The following is a 22,261-nucleotide window of genomic DNA, read 5'->3' as shown; positions in this document are numbered from 1 at the left end:
GATCCCAGCAGCTACGACAGCAATTTGAAAAAAAAAATAAACGCTTTATTTATTATAATTATTAATAATTTGTTATAATATAATATAATTTTTTTACTGCGCTCAGTGCGCTCACATTTTTTTCTCCCTGGAAATTGGAATGGAAATAGCCAATAGGATAAATAATAATCAGTTATCGTTTTATGGGTGTGTTATCACTTATCACACTCTTGTGATAAAATATGCACAAACGATAACGATATTATGTATATGAACCAATGAACCATTTATTAAAAAAATTTAATATTATCATCTTTTTACAGTCCACAAATATAATAAACGATAACGATAACGATACGCTGTAAAATTGTTTTATTTTCTAGGTTTCGTTGCACGCCGACTAATTTCACTCGTAATAATGCCCAGTTATGAGTTATGTTTGCTGTTCAAAGTCTTGCCGAGGGTAATAATATATTTATATACATATATTTTTTAACTATGTGTACGTTAGAATCGTAGAAAAAGAGTATTATTGATTGAAACTATTGCACGTTTATCTAGCCCTAAGTCTGAGATTCATGTTTAGTGTTTATGCGGCTATGCTATTTATTAATTTTATTATTAAATTAATACCTACTTTGCATCTCAAATCATTATTTTTTGATTTTATACCTATTCAGAACATGGACATCATACCTATAATATATTATATCTATTGCTTAGTAATTAAGATTTTTAATTTCTGTTTCATGAATCATTTTAATATGAAATATGAAAAATAATTAATAATTGTACATGCAATACATTTAGTTATTATCTATAACCCCTAGATTTTCTAAAATATATTGCTTTTATTTAATATTTTATTCAAAATCTTTAATTCATCATCAATACAAATTATCCAAAGTGTAGTTTTCATAAAAATCTTTTAAAAGAGCAAGTTTTTAGCCTTTAAATAATCTTTATATAGGGTTGTATAAACTTAATATTTTCATCATATTATCTTGAACATATCAGATGTACAAGACAAGTACAACTTTGAATTATACTTGGGATAGGTATTATCCTCTTTTTTTATTTAGTAGGTACTTATTTCATGCTAAAAGTAACATTTAGTGTTATAATTTAATTTAAGACCTATATGGCTGTATTTATGAGTTACTTCAATTTTTCTCATGAGCAAAATACATATATCTACAACCAGAAGGTTAGACCAAATTAATGAAATTAGAGTTTATTATGATACACTCAATAATCTACAAGTAGGTATAATGAATAGTGGTATATGATTGGCTAAAAATTATGGTTTGAAACTTTGAAATGTATTATATAGTCACATTATATCCTATACCAGGGATGGGTATCTCAAGGTTATTAGAAGGCCAATTTATAAAACTTTAAAATTTGGCAAGTCAGAGCATAGAGAACAAAAAAAGCCATTTCTTCAAAATGTACACTTCAATATATATATATTAACAGATCTATTTGTAACTCATTTAATTCTAATTCAAGTGATTAGTGAAGCATCTTGAATTTTAATTTCAACTACCATATAATTATTAAATAAATTAATTTAAGAATGTATACATTTTAAAATGTAACACGAGCCAGATGAAAATAATATGCCGACCACCAGTTATTCATCCCTGTCCTATTACTATCTACTGTCAAACTAAATAATAGGTATCGCCATATCAACTCAACTTTGACATAATAGTTTTTCCAGGTATACTAACCTTATTTCATACATCCCATTTGTCATCAGTCATTAAAAGTACAACATGATACTTTTTGATTTAAAAATGTATTGATGATTTTGAAGTCATAATTTAAACTATTTTTAATACTTTGTCTAGGCTCTGTGTGTAGCTGCATATTATAAACCCATTTAAAATCAATATTTATGTCTTAATAATATTATTTTTTTAGTACCCATTCAGTATTCTCCGAGGTATTCTCTGAATAATCTTGTTTATTCAAAATTAAATTAGTAAATCAATACCTACACAATATGATATATACATTATTTAAATTTATAAAGATTTAGGTATATAATATAAAAAACATTTTTGCAATTCAAGTGAATTGTTTTCTTAAGATAAAAATCCTTGTAAATTTAAAAAATATTATTTGTTCATGTACTAAATTTCTTTTAGTTATTAGTTATTATTTTTAAAAATGAATCTAGTTGGTGCATCGGGGAGAATAATTTTGAAGTAGTTTTCAAAAGCACTGGAAAAAACAAAAAAAAATTTAAATTTTTACTCAAAATCAATACTTGAGAAAATCGATTTTGTATATTGGCGTAACTCTAAAAAAAATTACCATTGACACATGAAATTTTTAGTGAATGTTTATGCTGGTGTGTTCTATACTAGATAAATTTTTCAAAATATTTAAAATCTTTTTAAGTTATTCATTGACATTTGAAATTTTCAATCTTTTTAGTTTATTTTTTGTAAATGATACATTTTCATTCTTTTGGTAAAAAAGTTTCAAAAGGTACTTTTCGGTTATCATACCCCAACGGTCGGTATTTATGCTGCTTAATCAGTTAACCTTGACTAAGTTTCTACGTGCTAAAGATTAATTTATGCATGTAGTATTGTATTATTTTTAAAATGCATTACTAATATTGTGTTACATTTCACAGAATGATTTACATACAATTTAATATCTTATAATCTTATTACTTTAAGCTGAAAGCTAAACACAGGTTTACATTCACACTGGTAAATTCAGGTCATAGAGTTACTTAATAACAATAAGGAAAAAGTTGCTTGTCAAAATGGTTCTCACTTCACAATTGTTATTGTATTTATTTTAATCTTTAGAAAATTATTATCTTTTGTTTTATGGGTAGTTATGAGCCCTGCCCTATCAACAATCAAAGTATAATATTATAACTGTTTTGTTTGCTAGAAAACTGTTTCAAACCATTCAAATACATTCAGTATTATGATGGATATTATATATTATATTTATCTTTGGTCAATATTAATTATGTATTATGTTATTATTCATTTTTAATATAAACACATTGATAAATTATTCATTAGGTAATAGTTATCAATGGAGAAACTTTATAAAACATTTATAGTATTGATATCTTCCAAAAAGTATATATATATATATATATTTATATAGATATAAAAAATAAATTTAAAACTTATAAAATCTAAATTCTTTACTCCGTTAAGAATGTATGTATATTAACTTAATATAAAATTTAAAACTATGTATCCACATTTAATTATGTAAAATAATACTTCTTGAATTCTTAATTTGTATATTATACATAAATAACATATTTGTGCAATGAATGTATAGGTTTTTAAAATTAACTATGTGATTACTGTTCTGATATATTAACAAATAATGAAACCACAATCTAAAAAAAGAATTGGTACTAGTGTACTTAACTATTTGCATTATCTATCTATAGTAAATAAACTTAAAAAAAATTGAATTTGTTTTTAAGACAATGCACTTGTAAAAATTGATATAAACATTTTGTACCTAAATATTTCAATGTATTACGATAATTATAAGAATTTAAAATCTTTTTAAATAATATACAGTGAAACCTGTATATAATGGACAGTCGCGGGACCAAAATAATTGTCGGTTATAGACAGGTTTCAATGTTTTAAAAATTACAATTTGTATGTACATATTTTGTATTGTTTTTTATTTCATAATATGTACTAGGTATAATCTGTATTAATATGTATTATATATTATACACATACATTATAAATTTAATTTTAATTATTATATTTATATTACATGTAATACATAGTACATACAATGACACATTATTAATTGTTAAATTGTATTAACCTAAATTGTTGTACAAATTTAAACTTTATAAATTCAATAGGTACTTGCAATTAGCGTTATCGTAATCGGCGATAATGTAATTGGTCGTAATCCGTGTTTTCACTATGTTCTAATTGCATTTCTTATCAACGTAGTATGTATGTTTTTTTGTCCATTATGAAATTGTCGAGTAAAATATTAGTGTCCGTGTCTGTAATAGAAGGAGTCCGTTATAGACAGGTCGAAATACATTGGAATGCCTATCTTTTTGCCACGACCTGGTCATTTTGTCCGTTAAGAGAGGTGTCCGTTATATACAGGTTTCCGTTAAGTCAGGTTTCACTGTATTGGTAATTCTGTTATAATATTTTTTTTTTTTTTGTAAGGAGAACCCGCGGCAACATAGGCCATTGGGTGTGGGGTGGTACGGTAGGGATTATTTTTGTATGTTTGTTTGTAGGTTTTTAATCGGGTAGGGTTGTAACACGTGTTTGTGTATGTGTGGCAAGGATATGTTGCTAAAAATTCCGGGTGGTCACCCATCCGGGAGCTAGCAACTGCGGCCGGTACGTACGCTCAGTGCGTTTCCGCAGATTGAGCGTACGACCGCGCCTCACCAAGCCACTGTTATAATATTGTTATTGAGTTTAGATGCATTGTTAATAATTTTCCTGATAAAGGTGTCAGTAGTGTTGATATTTGATAGACTAGCATATTACCCATTTAAACAAATGTAAAATTGTAATAATTGCAATTTTTTATAAATCTGTTTTTATACTAGCAATGTACTAAAAAAAATCAATTTTTGTTATTTTTAGCCTGAAATAACACAATGTCTAAAACGAACAGCCTGTAAAATCTTTGAATCCGGTGGGTTTATACGGCGTATTGACAACCTAGGAACAGCAGATACCCCTTGGAAAATAAGTTCACATGATGCAATACACAAACAAGCTAGTTATTTTATTCTTGAGTTTGATGTACCCAGTTCTGCTTTGGATCCATTCAATAACTATTTATCAAGAGACATTGACATAATCAAACGTACAATATTCAAAGTTCCCGAAAATACACCTCAACCAGCTTGCACATTACACGAAGAGCTCAAGCCACCGGCATATAGGTAAGTTCAATATATTAAAAATTAAATCAATAGATAAAAGAAAATTTATAGTGGATGAACTGACGTATTTTTTTTTTAGGTCTGAGGTTAAAGAGATGATTGCAATTGGCAAACGTAAACGTGAAAAAGAAGCAAGGAAAAAAGTACAATTCAACACTGGTTTGGATTACATGCCTTTCCAAAGATAGGATAATGTAAAATGTTAATTAATTAATATTGTAAATAATACATATAGAAATTTTGAGTAGTTAAATTAATAACAATAAAATAATACAATTTGTGTACATTCAAAGTTTATTTTTTATCATATTCACTTACAATTCAGAACAATAATAAAAAGAGTAGACTAATATACAATACATAACATAAAAACAGATGTTTTAAAAGTTACAACATTTAAATAAATTATAAATAGCTACCAATCTACCATAGAAATATTATTAAGAGTATGTCAATACATTATGTTTAGGAAAACTAATCTTGTAGGATTAGCTTCAATATTTATTTTTTATTATACTCAAATTGAAGAATATTATATTATCTGTGTTATTACTTTGAGTTTTTATATTTTAATTTGTTTGCGACATAACATTTTTAACTGTGATATATTTTACGTATTTGTAACTTGTACAAAAACTAAAGTATTGTAAAAAAAGCTAATGTACAAACATAGACAATGTTCTTAACTTTATGTTTGTTATTAGCAATTCACTTTAATATTAATGGCAACAATACAAGATTGATTCTGCAGAATACAAATTTGCTACGTTGCACATGACTCAGAGATAAAACAAGTAGGTAGTGTACTGACATCCTCTTAAACCTAAAATATTGATAAAGTATAAATTATGTAATGAATAATTATTTTTCATGATTATTTTGAAGAAAATTGGATCATAGATTAACCAAGATACCTAAATATTAATTCTGGCAGACATGATTCAGTAAACTGTTATCATAACATAAACTTGACTAGAACTAATATGATGTAACTGATATAAACTGACTTTTTTCGTTGTAAGTTGTTTTGGATATTAGCTACTGTTGTTGCCTTAGAATTAATTGGTTGACATTCATAATCTAACAATTTTTTGGTTGATTGTGATATAAATTTTGATTTCTACAAGAGCTTAATACTTAGTATATAATAAATCTGATTTGTGTCATTATAATTAATGATTTACAGTCAGAAAATCTATAAGATATAAACTGATGATTGTATATTGATGCAATAATAATAAAAACAAATCACTCAGACGGTGATATTTCTTGTGCTCAAAATATTTTACTTAATCTAGTAATCTTAAACTAGACTACGGTCTTGAAATGACTAGGATAAAAATGTTTAACAATAGATATACCATGCTATTCACTTAAATAATAAGGTAAATAATTATTGCACAGACTTAAGATTATGTTTCCGTAATTTTAAACATTAACATTACTAATAATAAGAAGAATGATTGAATGTTTGATCACAATTAGGTTTGCAACAATGGTGAATGAAGTAGGATTTGTCTAGGGCGTGATCGGCAAATGTGCAGCGATAAACGTTCATATGAAATCTGAAACAAATCAAGTCAGAAAGTGTCATCATAATAATCTTTAGTTTAAGCCGTTTAAGATATTTCTGCGGAAATAAACTTATTAGAATTTTTCATCAATATGTAATTAATATTACCTATGTAAAGTAAAAAACATTATAATGATAACATTGATTAAGTACTTTTTAGTAATCTAGTCACTCTGAATATATATAATATACAGTAAATTACATAGGTATACTTGGAATATTTTATATACTAATTACCTACCTACTTATTGGCAGGGGTTAAAGTGGGGGGGACGCAGGATGACTCAGTCCCCTTACCTCTGACGGCGGTTAAAAAGCGTCCCCTTTAACAAATTAGGATTTTATACATTAGACATTATACATAAAATTATATATGGAACGCTTAAAACTTTTTGGAATCATTAGTCCTCTCTGGAATTTTTTCCCACTTTAACCTCTGCTTATTGGTGCCATTGGCAGATATCCTTCGAAAAATTTTGGGGGGCTACGATTTTTCTTATGAACCAAAGCTGAGAGGGTGTGGGGGCTACGCCACCACACCCCCTCAAATAATTTTAAACGAAATTTTAATTTAACATAGAAATAATTTTACTGAACAACTGAACGAAATATTTTGAATAAAATGGCTGTCTAATTATTTTTTTCATATTTAAAATTTAATAATATAATCTTATATAACAAATAATAATATAGTTTAGGTATTGTAGAAAATAAATAGGTACTATAAAATATTATTTGTCTCAAATGTTTTATTTTAGAACCATCATCCTTGAGGATTTAGAAAATTCATTTAAAATACATTCAGTATCCATATTTTTTGTTACATCTTTCTCTATATGTAGAATAGAAAGATTTGTAAAACGTTCTTGATACATAAAAGTTCTTACCCAAGTCTTTATTGCATAACAGTGCTATGTATGTGTTCTAAATTATTTATATACAGAGTGATCTAACGGGTGTCACCTTGTATAGGTAGGTATATAATATAACGAAAATTGTCTCAACATTTTTAACTGAAATGTACAATAATATATATTTAAAACAATGCTTCTCAATATTTTTTACTGAATTGTATAATATTTTTATAATATGGCAAACATTTTAGAGGTGGCTTTGTAGCTATCAGCGGGGGCTAAGCCCCCCCTCCCAAGCCCCCCGGTTATCCGCCAATGATCGGTGCTATAAGTGAATGGCAGATTAAATTAAGCGGAATTAAAATACAGTCGAACTTGGTTAGGTACCTACTAGAATAATATTTTGTAGGTAGCTATTCCGTATTCGCAAATAAATGTTAACATTATAATATATATATATATCAATATGGTATGAGTGATGAGTGATGAATCAATATAAGGGCTTATAATTTTCATATTTTATGAATTTATGAATTACGAGGTATGTACCTACGGTAGACGGAAAAAAAGTTCCAGTAAAAATGTTCCGGTTAAAAAAGTCTTGACGTAAAACGTCCCACATTTAATATAATATAGAGTTGATTATGATTGATACCTTCTATTTGTGTAGGTACCTAATGATTGGCACTTTGGCAGCCGAACACATACTGATAATCGTATCGATATAATTCATATAGGTAATAATGATCGATATAATGATAAAATGTTATTATAATATTATAATGTTATAATGAAATAACGTATACAATAGTCAATAATACATAAAATAATATAAAATATAAAATTATAATAATAATACAATAGGTATATACTTAACAATATACTAATCACACCTCTTTCATATATTGTGCCTTACAACTGTTAAAAAATCTAACACACTGATTTTGTCCGCCAGTATTTATATACATAATATGTATGTATGTGTGGTATAATAAAAATAATAATACATAATTATAGCCAATAGGTGTATAACGGCGATAATTTGAGTGGAAAGGCCTAGCTATGATAAAATTGTTCGATTATTATTTTTATATCAATTATATCGATACGATTATCAGTATGTGTTCGACTGCAATCATTAGGTACAAAAATAAAAAGTATCAATTAAAATCAAGTATGTATTATTAAAGGTGGGACGTTTTACGTCCGGACATTTTTTTGGGTGTTGACCAGTTGCCTCCCACGGCTGTTATCGGCATTTTTAAAATATACCAGTTGCCCTCGACAAAATTTACCAGTTGCCCTCAACAAAATGTACCAGTTGCCCTCACATGTTAATATATACACGATTACAATATATAGCCTGTAAAATAGGAAAGGTAAATATACAAATAATAAATATAATTATTTATAAAAATAATGTAAAATAGTATAAAACGATAGAAATAAAAAATGCATAATAAATATTATAGTTATAATGATAAGTGGCATATTAAAATATGTGATAATTTATATACAATTAGGTATATAGAAAATATTCATATAGTTATAATAAATATTATAATTATGTGGCATAATTTGACAAAAAAAAAAAAAATAGATGTAATAATTATGTAAATCGGGTGTCCACTTAGACGCGTCTAAATGTACGCGTTTTTGTAAAATCCTGGCTTTGCACCTAGTAGTAGGCTATTATTATTAATACAATATTCATTTTATCCATTCTATTTGTATAATAAATTATACAAAATACAATATCATTTATAATAGCAAACATCAAAATTTGATTTTATCATTTTATACTATTTTACATTATTTTTATAAATAATTTTATTTATAATTTGTATATATACCTCCCCTGTTTTACAGGCTAGGCTATATATTGTAATCGTGTATACATTAACATGTGAGGGTAACTGGTACATTTGATTGGGGGCAACTGGTACATGACCATTTTTTCTTATTGTGGGACTTTTTTTCCGTGATTCGTACCTACCTACCTAATTGATTTCTTTATTTGTATTCATTTTTACATACCTAGTAACTTAATACATTTTCTTGAAGAGAGATCACGTGCACGGAGATCGCGTGTGTTACAAATTAAAATTTACACTTTTTAATTTATGAGTACCTATATAATGTTGAATATTATACCTATACTATTATCAAACACAATATAATATCTATGATACTTTACTATATCGTATTGATGTCAATATTTAGATAGATAGCTAGTTTAGGACTTACATACCCCACGCAGTCTGAGATTCTGTTACTAAGCTAATATCTGATACCTATTTATAAATAGGTTTATTGATGTTACTGATGTTAGGTATCTGATTTCTAATTTTTGAAAGCATGAATATGTATCTATTGATTATTATATCTAACTTACTGTATAATTTAAATTTATAAGTCATAACTAGGGCACATATTGCTAGGCTAGTCGCTATAGTGGGTAAGTTCGTGATGGAATATATCGAAAAATTTACGTTTTGTACAGTGTTTAGAAAACAAAAGAATAACTTCCGATATGGATTAACTACTAAGTAACGTGTATTTTGTAGGTACGACGAACACTTTATTGGAGTAATTACCTATTTTATATGGCTATTAATTATTCAAATATTAACCGTGTCAGACGAGCGTGTCTTATTGTCTTTTAAACTTCAACACTGATAGTACGTGTATAACGTCAAAAACAAAAGCAAATCCCCCCTCCCACTATTATTTGTGGATGTCCTACCACAGGACAACAATAAAGACATTCACGACATCACATCGCTACTCAACACTAAAGTTAAGATCGAGAAACCGCATAAAAAGCGTAGCCCTCCGCAATGTCACAACTGCCAAAGTGTCAAATTATACGGACACACGAAAAACGGTTGCTGTCATAAACCTAGATTAAATGCGGTGAAAATCACCTCACGGAAGACTGTTCCGAAGCCTGCAACAGTCCCGCCAAATGCGCCCTATGCAGTGGGGACCACACTGCCAACTTTAAGGGATGTCCAGCATACAAGGCAGCTTCCCAAAAACCTGCTCTAAAAATTCCTCCAACTAAGCGCCCTGAATTCAAAGACAATTCCACAGCAAAACCTTACGCAGAAGCCACCAAACAACAACAAAACACACATACAGAAAAATTCACAGACACCTGTTCCATGTTTATATCTAATTTGAGCTCATTAATCAATCCTCTTCTCTCCCTACTATCCACAGTACTATAAATACTCTCATTGCCAAAGGCAATATTTCCTCATAATTACATTTGTCCGGATTCCCGATTAAACCTATACATTAAATCACATACCTATATCATTGTTAGATAAGCAAATAGCTAATTTTTATATAAATATATTAAAGTGCTATCAAAAAAGTGCTATGTCGCTATGATGTGTGTGTGGTAGACTACCAAAAAGTCCGAGGTAAAAAAGTCCTAAGAAAAAAAATCCGAGGTATAAAAGGTCCTCCGATATAGGTAGGTAGTCTTATAATTAGGTAAAAGGAAAAATACCATTCGATGCACAATCAAAGTTCCAATTAGTATTAATATAAATTCTAACTAAATTATTTACCTGACAAAATTAATAATCTTGTATCTAGGTACCAATAACTACTTTTTTGGACTTTGAACACTGCTTGACTTTTGACTGCATGTAATAATCAAATAATATTTCTTTTATCTTAATTATCTGGTTTGTCAAGTTTTACTTGTACCTACATCCATACATCAGACATACCTAGTTAATATAGATAGAGATATAATATATTATCTACAGGTGGTGGGTATGTCCACCGCCGTGTATAATATATCGTTCATAGGTAACAGAACAGTTGTCATTTTCGTAAGTATAGTTCGAAATTTTGTTAGTGCCTGAAAAAATGTCGGAAATCATACAAACCAACGAAAAAGGCACCAAAATAGTTGTGGGTGGTTATGCATATACCCTTCAACATACGTTAGCAAAAACAAAGCGATGGAAATGTAGCAATAAACAAAGTATAATTGCCCGGGAACACTATCTTCGTCGTGGGTCTTAACGAATCCGGTACTCCAGATTGAACACATCCACGCAGGGAATAACCAAATTCAAATAATTGAAAACTTTAAAAACGACGTCAAATCACAATCACGAAATACTTGTGACAAACCTAGTCAGATATTTGCGGAAACTGTAAGTCAAATACCAGCCGAAGCTCTATTGTTCTTACCAAAAGAAAGTGTAGTAAAACGAACAATTAGAAATCAAAGAACTAATAATAATCCTGCATTAAACTGCATAGATGATATTGTTATAGAAGGTAAATACAATTTATTATTAAAACATAGCTAGCCAACATTTTTTTTTATAGCCTAATTTAATTTTTCAGATGATTGGGCTTTAGTTAATGGACAACAGTTTTTATTGGCTGATAATAAATCAACAAATGGTGAAAGAATTGTATTGTTTGCAACCGACGACAGCTTGAAAATTTTGACAGAGGCCAAAACGTGGTATTGCGATGGTAATTTTAACCTTAGTCCAAATTATTTTTTACAACTTTATTTTATAAGAGTTCAAAAAAATGATTCATATATAACTGCAGTGTACTGTCTTCTTGAACGTAAGACAATGTCTATTTATGAAGAATTTTTAGATAAAGTTGGTCATAATATCAGAACAAGGCCTAGATAAACATTAAAATTATTGAATTTTTATATATATTATAATTTATTATTATCATTGAATTTTTTTTTAATATAATATTATACAGGACTTATTTTTATCTCCGACTTTTTGTTAAATACCTATATTATATTTAATATGGTGATAGTTAATACTTAATTTAATTAAGAAATAATTGTAATAAACAATTATATTTTATTTGTATGATTAATTATTTTGATTGTTTTATATTTATTTATATATTATAATTATTATCATTGATTTTTTTTTGATAATATAATATTATACCGGACTTTTTAGGCTTAGGACTTTTCTACGGCGGACTTTTTATGCCTCGAACTTTTTTGCCCGGACTTTTTTTTCTAGGACTTTTTTACTTCGGACTTTTTTTCCGCGATGTGTGTATATCACAAGTGATGGGTGGAGGAACTCGGCATTATATTCTTATATAATAAATATACATATAGCCGTGATATAGGTAATATATTATAGGTAAACTGTATATACTGTTACTGTATAAAGGGTGAACAATATGGAGAATTTCGCCATTTTACACTGGAATTACTTTTAAATATATGGTATCTTTGGGGTGTAGGTGTTCTGTATATTGTATGAGAATATCGCACCAACTACCTGTTATACACTACCAGTGTCATTTCGATTAATTTTCCAAGTAAAGCTGCGTACCACTTGCTTTTTTACGATTCACTTAATAAATGTTTCACCCTGTCACACACACAACGTACATACCAACATATTTAATAGGTAGGTAGCCTTAATGTTGTCTTACAGTTTATATATACGATTACTCGGAATAATATAAAATAGTAAATACCTTTGTTGTTTAACAATATTGTTAAAATAAAAGTGATAATATTATGATATCGTATAAAAAGTTAGGTATAATGAATTCATAACTTTTTCAAATTATGATTTTAAGTTATATGCATGGTTGACGATCTAGATGCTGCAGAACATGTATACCTATTACCAAGTGAAAATTAGCACGGTCTACAGGTCTGTAAATTGGAAATTAGATGATTTAAAAAAAAATATTGATCATGACAAAATTGTTATGAATTATACCTACTTATACCGTTATACCTAAGTATAAAAATTACTATACTAGTTCGTTTATTATTAATTAATATGTAAATTAATATTTGGATGTAGGCAGAGTAGATAGATTCGATAGAGATTATATTATTATTTATTACATATACGAGTATACTGTACTGACCGTCGCTGCCGTGGCTCTCTTCGTCGGCCGAATGCTGTCTGCTCGATCTCGAGTTCTGTTTAGATAAAAACTGAAAAACAATTTGATTAGTTAATTTGAAGAATTCTTTATGCTTATATCTGCGTATGATTATTTTAAACACTCAAGAAAAGTCACACAAATTTTCCAGAGTTTAGAGAATTAGAAAATTCTTTAAGTAAACCAATAATAAATAATATTTAGGATATTATATATATATCCCTTGACCCCTGTATGTACCACCAATCAACAAAATTCAAATTAAAAATAATTTTTTAATATATCTATTATCCTTATGACTATGTGACAAATTGACGGCTTAGTAAGCCAATGAAATAATTATATAAAAATCTTAAACATAAAATGAACATTACAAAACAATTTCAACGCTCATGAACCAAGGCAATGAAAATATCAACAATGCAAATTAAATTTAATTGAATCGGTGTCACAGTACTCACAGTGAAACGCGATCCCATGTGTTTACCTTTGAATTTCAAATAATATAGAAAACCTAGCTTTTTCATAGTATAATAATTTATAGACAATAACTATTTTTTGTAGGAATTTGCGACGTGTTTAAAAAAATTATTACATATATTATGTCCTATTCTCCTATTGATATATTTTGACGTCCATGACGTAGTAATTTGGGTGAATTAACTTAGTTTAAAATTACTAAAACTGCAGGTTCAACTTTCTACGTTTCACAAAAAAATATTATACACTGTATGGCTAGAATAATCTGATTGTTAGTGATTTTATATTGATAAATCATAAAATCCTCATTCGAGATGTCTATGTAACGCTGCAGGTCCAAATAAACATTTTAAGATTTCAATTTTCAACCGAAAGTTTAGTAAAATGAAAAAAGTGTTCAAGTATATTATAATTTATAATAATTATAAGTACTTTGACTTAGTCGGATTCATTGTAAAAAAAAGCGGGTAAGTCGTGTATGTCACTCTGCTTTACAGTAGGTTACAAGTGGGTTACTGTAATGGATGGAATTAAATTTGAATCCAATGATATTATATCATTGTATACAAAAAACGATTCTGAGCGAAGACGGTTTATCTGTCTAGGATATATTATAGATTATTAACAATTTTCAAATCTTAGATTTAAAAAGAAAATTTTTTATGAATTTCTAGTTTGAAATAATTTCCGAATTTTCGTGATTTTTACATATGTTGTCAAAATTCAAACTTTGAATGCTTATAAAAAAAAAATTGTGGCTATGTATTCCTTTTATTTTGCAACTGCTATTGTAAAAATATGTTAGGAGCCTTGTATTAAATTTTAAAATCTTAGAATTAAAAAGGAAAACTTTTATGAATTTCTATCTAAGATAATTTGAACATTGCCGTAATTTTTACGTATTTAGTCAAAATTTGAACTTTAAATGCTTATAAAAAAAAATTGTGCCTACGAATTTTTAATATTTTTTAACTTCTATTGTTACAATGTGTTAGAAGCCTTGTATTAAATTTTCAAGCTTTTCTACCGAACAAATAAATTTTTATCGATATTTATAGAAAAAAATACTAAAAAAGTTGAAAAATTAAAATGTCAGTAAACAGCTCAAAACAAATCTAAATATTTTTAAAATTTTATCAAATATATAAAACGCCTATATAAATATTCAGTCAAAATTTCAAGTATCTGTGGTAATTTGTTTTAGAGTTACACCAAAATAAGGAAATCGCTAAAAGTGAAAATCCAATGTTGTAAAAATTTAAATTTCAAATGCTCATAAAAATTTAATTTGAATTTCCGGTGGAATTTTTATTTGTGATAAAGATTGAAAAACTTGTTAGAAATCTTGTATTAAATTTTTAAATCTAAGATTTAAAAAGAAAATTTTTTATGAATTTCTAGCTTAAAATAATTTGTGAATTTTCGTGATTTTTACGTATTTTGTCAAAATTCAAACTTTGAATGCTTATAAAAAAAATTGTGACTATGAATTTATTTTATTTTTCAACTGCTGTTGTAACAATATGTTAAGAGCCTTGTATTAAATTTTCAAGCTTTTCTGCCTAACAAATAGCATTTTTACTGCCCCAAAACGTGATGACAGACACAAAAAAAAAAAAAACACATCATGATAATATCAATACTTTCATCGCTCCGCTCAGAATCTAAAACATCATAAAAAAAATATCAAAATTAAATAAGATTTGAACGTTCTGAAAAAAGTATCTTAATCATAATTTATATTATGTAGTTTTCCTATGGTGGACGGTTTAAAATAAAAAATAAATAATTATTACTATTCTGCTGACGTAAATTACATGACTGATGAGAAAACAAGTATATTATAGGACATAATAGTGTATTACCGTGTATACTATTGTACAAAATGAAAAGGTCAAAAGGTTTTTTCGTAGGCGTTTACTCTAATAATTTACTCTTGCTGGTGATGATGAGAGGGGGAGGTTGATACTTATGCTGGAAATTATATATTATAGTTGCAGTAGGTAACCTTTGGGTATTATTCTGCGGTACCAGTATAATTTGCCATTATTTACAATTGTTAATAAACAATAACAATTATAGGTACTATATCGCTAACTTGCCGTATATATTATGTTGTTTAGGCTTTATAGACGGGTTAGGAAGAAAATTATAATATACGATATGTAAACACTGAACATATATATGGGTCGCGTTTTATAGCTTATACACTATGGAGTTACTACAATACTACAATACATTAAGTATATAATGTTATAATAGTGCGATGCATGCACGTTTATACAGTTTAGAAGTTAGAATCTGGACATAATCACTCCATAAAGTACAATTATATTATGTATAAAGAATAAGATCTGAATATGTGATTATAATTCTATTAAGCCTGTCTAATATTTTATTTATTTTGATTTAATTCGAAACATGGACGTTCTGATTCGCCTAAAGGCTAAAATGTTTAATTATTTCTTATTTTATAACTACTATATACACATTACACAGTATAGATAGGAAAAAAGCCATATTATAGAAATGAGAAATTTATTTTGTTGAAAGATAGTAATTTTTTTACTTATTTTCTTTTATTCGCGTACTGTCTACTTGGCTGCATCCGAGTTCCGTCCTAAATATAAAAAGCGGGAAAATGGGTAACGCTCTGCTGTACAATAGGGGGTGGGGTGGACCTCTGACTAGGGTTAGTTGAATTTGAATGCAATGATAGGTGTCATTGTATACGAAAAACGATTCTGAACGGAGACTGTTTATCTGTCTAGGATATATTATAGATTATTAAAAATTTTCAAATCTTAGAATTATTAAAAAAAATTTTTTTATGAATTTCTAGCTTAAAAATAATTTGCAAATTTTCGTGATTTTTACGTATGTTGTCAAAATTTAAATTTAAATGCTTGTAAAAAAAAAATGTGACTACCTATACATTTCTTTTATTTTTCAACTGCTATTGTAAAAATTGTTTAGGAGCCTTGTATTAAATTTTCAAATCTTAGGTATAGAATACTTCGTCTTCTGGCATACATATACTTGTCAAAATAATATGTATGAGAACCTAACTTTAGTTTAAGTAAGATATTAGTGGGTACTTACCACGTTCGGTCGGCTCGTTGATTTAGAAGGCGAACGTTTGTTGTTCCATTCTGCGATCAACTGGTCAAAGTGTTGTGATTGCGCCAAAGCGGCCTGCTCGGGACCCAGATTCTGTAAGCACGTGTAGATAGATCAGTAGATAAATCTTTTATTAAAAACATCCAATAGTGTGTGTGTGTGTGTGTGTGTGGAGACTGAATACTGGATAATATTTAAATACTGAAGTCATGTTTGTTTATGCTATATGCGCTTTTGTGTATGCATACCTGTGATCCCATGTTCTCATTGTTATTGGCCTGTTTCGATATTTCTTCCATACTGGCGGAAACGGAAAACCGGCGAAGCTTTTCGTCGACGGCCGCCCGTGTTATCGACGAGGTCAAGTGCGCGTACTTTCGTTGCCACGTGTACGAGTCCAACGAGTATTCTTTGATCAACATCCTCCTCATGGGTTTCTTGGCCGCTAGTGATCTGTGTTCTACGTTATTGGCATGACAAAAACATCAATACATTATTAACTTGATTGTTTCAGTTACGATTAAAATGATAATAGTAATATTGTTATTATATTGTACCCAGAATCGGGACAGTTATGATTTTATATGTTTCCGTTCGTTGAAATAAAAATGTAAGATGTTTTAATTTTAATTTGTTAAATACTTAATAGAATTTTATGTTAATGAAATCAACACTTAATAATTATCACAATGTATCTCTACTAATACATGTTTTATACACTGTGCTATAACTTTCAAATTTCGTATTATAATATACCTATACATTTATCTTGATCGTAAAAGTTAAAATACGCTTGCTTTTATTAATATTTCGTCTATATTTAATATTTTATAGTTGGTTATTATTTTATTGAAGTTAATCATAATTTCATAATGGGAAGTGACATAATTTTTATACTCAAATGATTATTGTCATTGAATTTAAATCTAATAATAATACAATCATTTGGTAGTAACTTTACATTGATCTGTTGAATAATGAGGTACTAGGTAAGTATAGGTATTCTTGAAATCTATATAGCAGAGGTAGTTTCTTTGATTTTTAAACAAGATTTTTTTTTAATTCAAAAACTTGTAATAATCTAAAAATATTTTATCTGAATACCTATATAGGTTTCGATTTCTATGGTTCTTAAAAAAATAATTGTTTTATATGGTTTTTAGTAACGGGGAAAGAGATGAACCTATAAGGTTTATACATTTTCAAAAAGTTCCTGGTTTTAATACTACGGATTTTGGTTCGGTTCTGTTTCTCACGCGTCTAAAATATAATGCCAATGGATTGTCTGTTGTGTAGGAAAATTACCTAAGTACAGTTGGACGGTGATGAGAAAAATATGTCTTGAAATACCTGTGTACTACGAGTGTATTATATACTATATAGACAGCAATTTAAAATGTTATGACAAAGTTCAAAAGATAGGCAAGTGGTTATTGCGGAAGAAAGAAATATGAAACGTAGTACTATAATAATATAATTGGACGGGTTTGTGCAGTGTGTAGTCAAATGTATAGTTGTGTAGACATAAATTTCATTGTGTTTTCGAACGTGATGTAATTTTACGGGAAAAAAAATCACTTTGTTATGGAACACAATTATGAATAATGAATATTATGATAAAGTAAAATGTCTCAAATTTAAATCTCTTTTAAGCTGTAAATTGTAATACAATATTACAATGTATTCGTTTTAGTACTATAAATGCAGTTAGCTATAGTAGTGCGTCGTTGTATTTTTGTATGAATCTCGGTAAATCAAGAGTGACTTTTTTGCCGTTTATAATGTTATAAAATGACACGTGTGTACTTATATATATTGTATATATACGAGCTACTGCCTACCGTGTGCCGAGTTTATTATATTATTTATGGAGGGTTTTCAGTTTTATTTATATAAATAATTAAAGTGTTCACGCTGACACGCGTTTAATATAGATAAGTTATTATGCTCATAGCTCATTAATCGAAGGGTATCCAAAGACGAAAGTGACCTTATTTTATTTTTCCTATCTAATATTTTATGAAGTTTTTTTTTCGTGGCAAGTGAAATTTCTGGTACGTAGTATGCACTACGCCAATCAAATCAGTTTTGTTCTATACATGCGTCATAGTAGCGTGATCGAATACTTTGAGGGAGGGGCTGATGGCTTATAGGGTCATAAAGTGCATGTTTAAGAAAATTTAAAAAAATACCTCACCTTCTATTTTACGTGTAATGCTTAAGAGGACGCTATACCCGCATGTGTTGTCTTCGTCTTACATGCGTAACATAGCAAATTTTACGCTCGGCAGATCACATTTTAGCTCCGTTAGTTTAAAATTTAGGGTGAATTGACCTCTCATAAAAATGAAAGGTAATATTATTTTCGAGGGATTTTCATAGGATTTTCATTATATTTTAATTTTAAAGCTAGTATTAAGTATTTTAAGATATACAAGCAATTTGTAATTTAAAAATACATATAACTCGCTTTAAAATTAAAATATAAAAAAAGCCTATGAGAACCCTTCGAAAATAATGTTGTCTTTAATTTTTATAAGAGGTCAGTTCACTCTAAATTTTAAACTAACGGAGCTAAAACTGATCTGTTGAGCGTAAAATTTGTTATGTTACGCACTTGTAAGACGGAGACGGCACATGCGGATACTCGTATAATGTCCTTTTAATAAATGATAATCTCATAAAATTTCTGATGACTCTTAAGAGGACGTTACACCCGCATGTGTTGTCTCCGTCTTACAAGTGCGTGCGTAACATAACAAACTTTACGCTCAGCACGTTTCGCTCCGTTAGTTTAAAAGTTAGAGTGAATCAACCTATTATGAAATTTTATGTTAAAAACATTATCTGTGTTTGTATGTGGGTTTTAACGATAGTTCAATTTTATAGCAGGTTATGCGTATATAAAAAAGTGTAAATTAAAAATGCTCATAACTCACTTAAAAACTAAGTTATCGTAAAAAACCCACATACAAATACAGATAATATGTTCTTATTATTAAGTTTCATAATAGGTTAATTTACTCTATTTTTTAAACTAACGGAATTTAACGTGATCTGCTAAACTTAAATTAGTTATGTTACGCACTTGTAAAACGGAGACATAAAAAATGTGTGTAACATCCTCTTAACAATTGTTGATATTTAAAAGCTATTAACATGAAAACATGCTTTTAAAACTCCAAATTTTAAAATATTTAAACAAGAGTTAGGTACTATCGCTCCAATATTTTTTAGTTGTACCAATTGTTTTTGGTGTGGTTCTAGTCATCGGTTGTTAGCGCAATTCACACTATGCGTAAACCTTTTTTTCTCCAAAAAATAAGACAATTAATGCGATATCGATCAATGTTTATCGTTACGTTAATTTATAAGTATAACTGTACAATATAGTGCTCATACCTCGATTGATGAACACCGGAACTTTGACGTACTGCGCGGGCGTGTTCATCAGCTGTGTGATGGGCAAGTACTGGCTCTCGTACAGGTGTACTGCGACCCTGGTCACATCCGTGGACATAGACAGGCTCAAAATTGGGAGGTGCAGTTGCAGTGACGTTAGCGGGACGCCACGTTTCGTGTCCCACACGATTATGCGCTTGTCGTCGGACCCGGACAAGGCCACCGACCCGTCACCGCTCAGTTTGACACACGTCACATGGCCAAGGTGACCAGTTAGTAAATGTCTGTCGTCACCTGTGTGTATGTCCCATATGATGAGGTTGGCATCCCACGAACCGGACACAACGATCGACTTATCACTGATGGCCACAGCCACGCATGTCACTTGGTCTTCGTGTCCGACCAACACCTGTGGAGCGTGTAGACAAAATTATGTGTCATATGTCTTCATGGTGTGTCGGTGAGTTGGCGGAGGGTGAGAAATGAATAGTTTTTATGAAATATGATGAAAGTTTCGATACACGAAATAAGTGAGTTGATTCCCGAGACCTACTTTATGTATTAGTTGATTACCGGGTCATTATTAGGTATGTACGAGTTGATTCCCAGGTCATCAAGAGTATCATGTACGAGTTGATTCTCTATTGTTTTATATTATGACCGTAAAGAGTTCGAACGTCACTTTTTTGAGAAAAGTGTTGTCATGGTATACTGGTAATCTCATTACTAGATACCACTTTTTAAAAGGAATGTGTTATACATTTTTACCAAATTACTTCTTCTTCTTCTTTCCCTTCGGCTTCTCTCCCAGCTATTTGGGGTCGACCACCCTGGTCTTCAATTTCCACTTACTACGGTCCTTAGCATGCTCCTCACAAACATTTCTACCAAATTACTACATTTTTTAATATTACATTTTTTTACTAATAATTTTTTATTGAAAAACTAAAAAGAACAACATTTTTGAAAAACTTGTCAGCTGACCTCCTCGTGGTGTTTTTGGGTTACTCTAATAGGCTGAATATTTGACTAAATATCGAAAAAAATATTTTATTACCCAGGAATCAACTCGTATGCAGCCTCGATACACGTTGGATAATTTAAAACATTTAAATTTTGTTGGCAAAACTTCATTAAATTTAAATTTTAAAACAGCAACCAATTTCATTATTATTTCTTGATTCAAGACAGGTTGATGATCAGTTAATTGACTTTAATTACCTACATTTTTTTCCGTACTTGGCCAGACAGAAAAAAAAACTATTCCTACGCCTACAGAGGTGGAGTCAGGCACCCAGTGAGGGACTGGTTGGTAGAAGATGTCCATCTCGATCATATTCGTACCTGAGAAAGTTTGCCACCATTGATTTGCCACACTTTTAATGACATGTCTTTGGACCCGGTAATTATTTGCAACGAGTCATATGTTATCACGAAACACGTTATCTCTTCCGTGTGGCTGACCGTCCATTTTTCTGTCCAAGGACCTCCCTCATTCTTGATGGATAACGGCCAGATGTGCAACCTGTATAAAATCATAGTGTAACGAACTGTGTGTACGACTTGAACCTGAAGTCATTCACTTGTTAGGTATTTATCCGAAAAAATTTAAAGATAAAGGTTTCTGAATCTATTTATTAAGAATTGGAAAAAATTTAATTAGATATAGGAACAAACGTGAAAATTTTATTTTGTCCAATTTTTCTTAAACAAACACTGATTTACTTTAATTTATTTCGAAAATGTATTTATGAGTATATACAGTAATAAGTAAAATAAAACAAGGGTTTGAAATGTGTTGTAAGTGGTTTAGAATGTTTAGATATTGAAATCGTGTAAATTATCAGTAAAAACCTTTTTTAAATTTAATAGTAAGATTTCCTTAAATCAAAAATAACCTGTTATTATAATCAAAAACTCATTATATCATGATTTCGGTTCTGATTTTGGCACCAGTGATAAAATAATAACAGTTAT

The 22,261-nt window shown here is 29.1% G+C and overlaps 3 protein-coding genes and 1 pseudogene across 6 annotated transcripts in view; 3 read left to right on the top strand and 1 right to left on the bottom strand.

Moving 5' to 3' along the window:
* LOC149058366 (uncharacterized) overlaps window positions 1-22,261 on the top strand; it is a 476,835-nt gene that overhangs the window by 234,286 nt on the left and 220,288 nt on the right. The window lies entirely within an intron of this gene.
* On the top strand, window positions 363-5,210 carry mRpS6 (mitochondrial ribosomal protein S6). Its single transcript, XM_015513799.2, has 3 exons — window positions 363-442; window positions 4,620-4,924; window positions 5,004-5,210. Exons 1-3 carry the CDS (start codon window positions 398-400, stop codon window positions 5,110-5,112), a joined length of 459 nt encoding a protein of 152 aa, XP_015369285.2. The 5' UTR covers window positions 363-397; the 3' UTR covers window positions 5,113-5,210.
* The window catches only part of LOC107165554 (protein qui-1), a 214,897-nt gene continuing 198,765 nt past the window's right edge, over window positions 6,130-22,261 (bottom strand). The window contains exons 20-25 of the mRNA XM_089220722.1: window positions 21,629-21,809; window positions 20,285-20,693; window positions 17,131-17,342; window positions 16,865-16,975; window positions 13,265-13,334; window positions 6,130-6,489 (exon numbers count right to left, since the gene is read on the bottom strand). Coding sequence (XP_089076848.1) covers window positions 6,479-6,489; window positions 13,265-13,334; window positions 16,865-16,975; window positions 17,131-17,342; window positions 20,285-20,693; window positions 21,629-21,809 — 994 coding nt within the window. The 3' untranslated portion in view covers window positions 6,130-6,478. The remainder of the gene's footprint in view (window positions 6,490-13,264; window positions 13,335-16,864; window positions 16,976-17,130; window positions 17,343-20,284; window positions 20,694-21,628; window positions 21,810-22,261) is intronic.
* LOC149058368 (uncharacterized) lies at window positions 10,800-12,151 on the top strand (annotated as a pseudogene). The gene is made up of 2 exons (XR_016190468.1): window positions 10,800-11,659; window positions 11,729-12,151. The product of XR_016190468.1 is annotated as an uncharacterized LOC149058368 (transcript).

The sequence above is a fragment of the Diuraphis noxia genome, unplaced genomic scaffold (assembly GCF_037042655.1).
Source record: "Diuraphis noxia isolate RWA-SAM2 unplaced genomic scaffold, SU_Dnox_SAM2 contig0002, whole genome shotgun sequence".
Classification (NCBI taxonomy): domain Eukaryota; kingdom Metazoa; phylum Arthropoda; class Insecta; order Hemiptera; family Aphididae; genus Diuraphis; species Diuraphis noxia.
The sequence above is the reverse complement of the archived record's forward strand: the minus strand, read 5'-3'. Positions and strand labels throughout refer to the sequence as shown.